Source organism: Panulirus ornatus, chromosome 57 (assembly GCF_036320965.1).
Source record: "Panulirus ornatus isolate Po-2019 chromosome 57, ASM3632096v1, whole genome shotgun sequence".
NCBI classification, from domain to species: Eukaryota; Metazoa; Arthropoda; class Malacostraca; order Decapoda; family Palinuridae; genus Panulirus; species Panulirus ornatus.
In genome coordinates this window covers 779,070-786,300 of record NC_092280.1, presented here as the reverse complement: position 1 = coordinate 786,300, position 7,231 = coordinate 779,070, and the positions used below count along the sequence as shown (strand labels likewise).

The following is a 7,231-nucleotide window of genomic DNA, read 5'->3' as shown; positions in this document are numbered from 1 at the left end:
AGGTTATGGGCCGATGTTGTAGCATAACAACCAGCAGGTTATGGGCCAGTGTTGCTCCACTACAACCAACAAGTTGCAGTCTGGTGTTGTAGCGCTACAAGCAGTATGTTAAGCACAGATGGTGTTGTGGTATTATAGCCAACAGATTATGACCTGGTGTTGTAGGATTACAACCAGTAGGTTATGAGCTGGTGTTAAAGTTCTTTATAGCATGAGACTCGATAAACACTTCACTCACAACCAACGAGACAGTGAGGAGAGACAGGGATCCATTATTGTTTATACAGCGGAAGGACCACACAGGACTGGGGCTCATCGTCTTGCAGTGGCTTTAATGAACCAACGAAACATAAAATGACTCGACCATACAGAAATGTTACATATTTTCTACTGACATCAGCATGAAAGATAGAATAGTTGTCGCTGTGTTTGTATGGCTGGGGCAATGTTTGGGTTACTGTCCCTGTATGGCTCCTGGATGGTCCTGAGGATTCTTGTATGGTCCCTGGAGGGTCCTGATAATTGTTGTATGGTCCCTGGATGGTCCTGATGATTCCTGGATGGCTCTGATGGTCCCTGAAAGATCGTTAAGACAACTACCTCATGTTTTACACACATGCATGTAGTAGGGTATCACTGCTACTGTCACCATCACTACTGTTACCATCACTACTGTCACCATCACCACTGTTACCATCACTACTGTTACCATCACTACTGTCACCATCACTACTGTCACCATCACCACTGTTACCATCACTACTGTCACCATCACTACTGTCACCATCACCACTGTTACCATCACTACTGTCACCATCATCACTGTTACCATCACCACTGTTACCATATATATATATATATATATATATATATATATATATATATATATATATATATATATATATATATATATATATATATATATATATATATATATATATATATATATATATATATATATATATATATATACTGTCACCATCATCACTGTTACCATCACTACTGTTACCATCACCACTGTTACCATCACCACTGTTACCATCACTACTGTCACCATCACCACTGTTACCATCACTACTGTCACCATCATCACTGTTACCATCACCACTGTTACCATCACCACTGTTACCATCACCACTGTTACCATCACTACTGTCACCATCATCACTGTTACCATCACCACTGTCACCATCACTACTGTCACCATCACCACTGTTACCATCACCACTGTTACCATCACCACTGTTACCATCACTACTGTCACCATCACCACTGTTACCATCACTACTGTTACCATCACCACTGTTACCATCACCACTGTTACCATCACTACTGTCACCATCACCACTGTTACCATCACCACTGTTACCATCACCACTGTTACCATCACCACTGTTACCATCACTACTGTCACCATCACCACTGTTACCATCACTACTGTCACCATCATCACTGTTACCATCACCACTGTTACCATCACCACTGTTACCATCACCACTGTTACCATCACTACTGTCACCATCACCACTGTTACCATCACTACTGTTACCATCACCACTGTTACCATCACCACTGTTACCATCACCACTGTTACCATCACCACTGTTACCATCACTACTGTCACCATCACCACTGTTACCATCACTACTGTTACCATCACCACTGTTACCATCACCACTGTTACCATCACTACTGTCACCATCACCACTGTTACCATCACCACTGTTACCATCACCACTGTTACCATCACCACTGTTACCATCACCACTGTTACCATCACCACTGTTACCATCACCACTGTTACCATCACTACTGTCACCATCATCACTGTTACCATCACCACTGTTACCATATATATATATATATATATATATATATATATATATATATATATATATATATATATATATACTGTCACCATCATCACTGTTACCATCACTACTGTTACCATCACCACTGTTACCATCACCACTGTTACCATCACTACTGTCACCATCACCACTGTTACCATCACCACTGTTACCATCACTACTGTCACCATCATCACCACAACAAGCACCACCGTGACCTGCAGCGTGAGGCACCAGCAGGGAACATTAGGTGTCATGAAGAGCATCATCGCCCGTCCGCCCCCACACTTCCTGCCGCCAGCCACCACCTGCGTCCTGACACTCCTGCTAAAATTCCTCTCACGCCCTTGTTGACGACGGAGAGATCCCTCATCCCGGAGACGTGCATGCTGTGTGTGCTCACGCGCTACCTCTCTCTCTCTCTCTCTATACATATATATATATATATATATATATATATATATATATATATATATATATATATATATATATATATATATATATATATATATATATATATGACCGTGGATCATACAAGATGATAGTTGTCTCTCTCATTATTATCCTGAAGGTAATTATTCTCATCTGTCTGAACTCTGACTCCATTGGTCTCCATATCTTAACACGGAGTTCACTGCTGGCCTTGTCTTGTGGTGGTTCCCCTGCTCTTTTTATCTCAATCTGCTGAGTACTCCTTACTCATCGTTCACCATGCCGTACTCATCGTTCAATATGCTTTACTCATTCGTTATACCTTACTCATCGCTTGTTATGTCTTACTCATCGTTCGATACTCACAGTATGTTGACATGACTCACCGATATGGATCACAAATCGTTTCTTACTATCGTTACTTGTGTATAAGTGGCCTGGCTCAACATGACTCACGACCGGGGAAAGTAACCTGACTCGTTGTCAGATGATGAGTCTAATAGTCTGTTCTGACCTGGTCGTTTCACCCAGGTCATCTAACACTTGAACGTAAGACGTGTGTCGTGAACCTGAGTTTTGATGACGTGGAAGCGAATCGTGACCTGGTACCGAAACACGACTTAAAACGTAAGTGGAAGGATAGATGACCTGGATGACCTGCTGACCTGAATAAGTGATTCAGTAATGAGATTCAAGAATAAATGACATTACTCGATCTGACGAGGAAATGATCCCTGGACGTCCGAACACTGTAGACCTGCGACACAGCGACACCAGGTGCGACACAGCACCAACAACTGCTGCTGTTACATAGACCTGACCTATCACGAACTGTGACCTGACCTGTTGATCTGGCTCATCGTCTTGACTCCTTGGCAGACTGTAAGTCATGACTAGCTCGGTCGTCTGAGTCACCAGTTTTCCCTCAGAGCTGATGTAAAGTGGTATGAGTCAGGCCAGCAACTAAGAGCCACACGGGCGTATCCAGCACCTCACCCTCCCAACCATGATCTTCCCCACCCTCGTCATCAGTAATCACACTTCATCACTCTTCTAACAGTCCTTCCGTCTGCCCATGTTACTCATGATCAGTAGACACACGACCTTGGTGCCAGTAATAACATACACACCCTGGACACACTGTCAAACATTACCGTGAGTCACTCCTCCACCTCACGCTCTCAACATCACTCAGTAAAACACTTCAAGATCACCGTGAAACAATGATGCCTATTGTTGTGGGTAGATGTTTATCATAGAGACACTGACCACAATTTCCATTATGACACGTCTTGTTGTGAAGTAATGAGCATCATGTGGACACTGTGCGTGGTACTTCCTCAGATGATGTCGTGATCATGACTTCCTGACTGTGTATCACATCATCTTCATTAAACGATAAATTTCGATCTCCGTTCCCGTCCAGCCACGCTTCTGAACACCACTCCCTACCACACCCCAGCCACACTGCTGGAGCACTCCTTACCACACTCCAGCCACACCGCTGCACCACTCCCTACCACACTCCAGTCTCCACCTGCTTTGTTGTGATTACCAAATTTTGTCTTAGGCTCCCAGGGAGTACGTCGTCGACCTGAAGAGCAGCCATGGTGAGCATGGGCTGATGGAGACCAGGAAGGGCCTGCAGTTTGTGGTGTCCCGCGAACACTTCCACGACGGTGAGATGAACCTCCGGTGCTCCGCCAAGATCTCCAGCTTGTACTACAAGACCCAGCAACACAGCGTCGACGGCCAGCTCACCTACAGCGTCCCCGTGATGGAGTCCCGTGACATCTCGGCCGTCTCAGGTAGGTAGTCAGATCACACTAGGGTCACTTGCGTGCGGTGAGGTCACACTCGTGCCACTTGTGCGTTGTTGGGTCAAGCAAGGTCACCTGTGGGTGGTCAGGTCACACCTGGTCACTTGCTGAGGTAATCAGGTCACCTGCAAATGGCTATGTACTTACAAGTGTTTACGACGATATTTTGCCAAAAGGTTCATCAAGATGCTCTCAAGATGAAGGAAAAGTTTGGGTTTTTAGAAAGAGACGAAATATGTGAGCAAGGTCGACGGCAGCTCACTGGTTCACTTCTTTAAGACAGGAGGAGGTCATACATGCCTTGACCACTTGCCACACTGGAGAGGTACTCGGCACCATTGCCAGTTACAGAACGTATATGTTGGATAAATTTTGGTTTCCATGATCAAACTTTGAACCTCACAGAAAGGAAAAGGATGACTACATCATTACTCGTAGGAATCTGTTTGTACAGGAGTCAGTGTGTGTATTTGAGTGTAAATCATCATGTATATTTTCTTGTGATTTCTCGTTCACTCTCACAGGTTCTCTGGACGACTACCGCAGCCTAACAGACTTGTATTTCCACACAGGCAGCAGTAGCGCCCACAGCGGGCAGCAGAAACAGCAACAAATGGTGCTGCTGTTGATGGCTGTGACTCTCATGTTGGAGATGGTGCTGACGGCAGTGTTGGAGCTTCTACCCAGCTGACTCTACACCATTCTCCAGCACTCAGCACTCTCCCATACCCAGCAGTGTCCCCGCTAGTGTAGCTGCCCACACCTCACAGCGTCCTCGCTATTGTAGCTGTCCTCAGCCGACAGTGTCTGCTGCTGTACCTGCCTATATCCTACAGTGTCCTTATTGTGGCACCCCACACTTAACAGTGTCCTCGCTAGTATAGCTGTCCACACCCAACATTGTCCTTTCCATTGTGGCACCCCACACCCTACGGTGTCCTCGCCAGTGTAGCACCCCACACCTCACAGTGTATCAGCCTACACCAAGCTTAAAACAGTCGCATCTAGTCTTTGTAACTATAGATCTTGACCCAGGCCAGAATAGGCGAATTAACGGAAGGATCAGTCATGGTGAAGCCAAAGGTCCTGACCCAGGCCATCATGGGCAACACAGTGGAGGAGTCTTGCATGGTGAAGCCAAGAGTCAGACACAGAACTAAAGAGTTCAGGCATCAGAACGTGCGCTGCTACACATCTTCAGGATATTTTCCCGAATTTCTTTACGTCAGCACATCAGTGTTGTGTGTCGAGTCCCAATGTGTGCAATAAACTCGTTGACCTGTATCGAAGTCTGAGAGGAGTTAGATGTTCAATTTTACTCAAGAAAGGTCCAGGTTTCTAACCTATAAGTATTATCATTAGAATAAAATTCTGCTTTGTCTCCATGTATACAACTATTTTTCGATACGTTTTTGTTATGACTTCCGAGTATCTGATCCTACTATAAACAGTCACATCTGTCACGACTCACCTCACGTTACCATAACCTCGGAAGGCGGGAGGAAAAAGGTTTTTCTGATCTTTTTAGAATCATTTCTTATTTTTCTTAAACTTTACACGTAGATTGTCTTCCATACACACACTACACACACAACCAGTAACGAGTAAATACTACTATTCATTTGCATATATATATATATATATATATATATATATATATATATATATATATATATATATATATATATATATATATATATATATATATATATATATTCATATATATCATCCAGAATCATTTAGGCATAGGTAATGGTTATACAGATGTATTCTGACCACTATGACGTTTATCTCTGGTGGAGAAGCAGTATATGTTATGCACATATATCCCAACAACGTTAAACATTTTGTACAATGCCATCAACAGACACACACACACTCTCTCTCTCTCTCTCTCTCTCTCTCTCTCTCTCTCTCTCTCTCTCTCTCTCTCTCTCTCTCTCTCTCTCAGTGACTTTGTCATTCTTTCATCTCACAACACTTGTCTTACATGGAAGATTTAAACTTTGTTATTATATGAACAACATGCCATGAGTCCAGTAATGCCATGTATACAAAGTAAAGTCAACATAATAATCATATACAACAAAGATCTATGACTTGGAATCTAACTGTAAATAAAGTGAATAAAATTGTTGCTGTAAATGTTCTAAGAGGCTTGATGTTAGGTTACATTTAAGTTACTAATTACTGTGTAAATGACATGTGATGTAAAATATACAATTTGACCTTTTGCGATACAATTACTTGATGCCTTGAAAAACAGGGCCCGTGCAGGCGCACAGATACATAAACAACTGAGCTGTACGACCCTTGAGCACGACGGTATGACCCTTGAGCACGACGGTATGACCATTGAGCGCGACGGTACGACCATTGAGCACAACTGTACGACTTTTGAGCTCGACGGTGGTGCTCAAGAATCGTTATGTGATGCTCAAGGATCGTACTGTCGCGCTCAAGGGTCGTGCCGTCGTGCCCCAGGGTCGTACTATCGTGCTCAAGGATTCAAGCAACACAAAACTTGACTCTTTTAGTGTTGACATACATGACTGTGTCTGCTACCAACCTTGCCTCGCATCACAATGCTAATGGGGTCAACCATCAAGGGTTGATTACCATAATGGTGGGTAATAGCAACAGTATTTACCTATTCATATGGTCCCTGGAACGACCACATCCCTGGTCCATGGGTCGTGGACGACCTTGTATGCTGATGGTCAGTGTCCTCACAACACAGGTATGACAAGAGTCTCTGGGTCCTCACAACACAAGCATCATGGGAGTCTCTGGGTCTCACAACACAGGCATCATGGGAGTCTCTGGGTCTCACAACACAAGAACCATGGGAGTCTCTGGGTCTCACAACACAAGAATCATGGGAGTCTCTGGGTCTCACAACACAGGCATCATGGGAGTCTCTGGGTCTCACAACACAGGCATCATGGGAGTCTCTGGGTCTCACAACACAAGCATCATGGGAGTCTCTGGGTCTCACAACACAAGCATCATGGGAGTCTCTGGGTCTCACAACACAAGCATCATGGGAGTCTCTGGGTCTCACAACACAGGCATCATGGGAGTCTCTGGGTCTCACAACACAAGCATCATGGGAGTCTCTGGGTCTCA

The 7,231-nt window shown here is 44.3% G+C and overlaps 1 protein-coding gene across 1 annotated transcript in view; it reads left to right on the top strand.

Annotated features, from left to right (window-relative positions):
- The window catches only part of LOC139766087 (cell adhesion molecule 2-like), a 63,478-nt gene extending 57,994 nt beyond the window's left edge, over positions 1-5,484 (top strand). The window contains exons 5-6 of the mRNA XM_071694233.1: positions 3,853-4,090; positions 4,675-5,484. Of these exons, the coding sequence (XP_071550334.1) occupies positions 3,853-4,090; positions 4,675-4,793 (357 nt within the window). The 3' untranslated portion in view covers positions 4,794-5,484. The remainder of the gene's footprint in view (positions 1-3,852; positions 4,091-4,674) is intronic.
- The last annotated feature ends 1,747 nt before the right edge of the window (positions 5,485-7,231 follow it).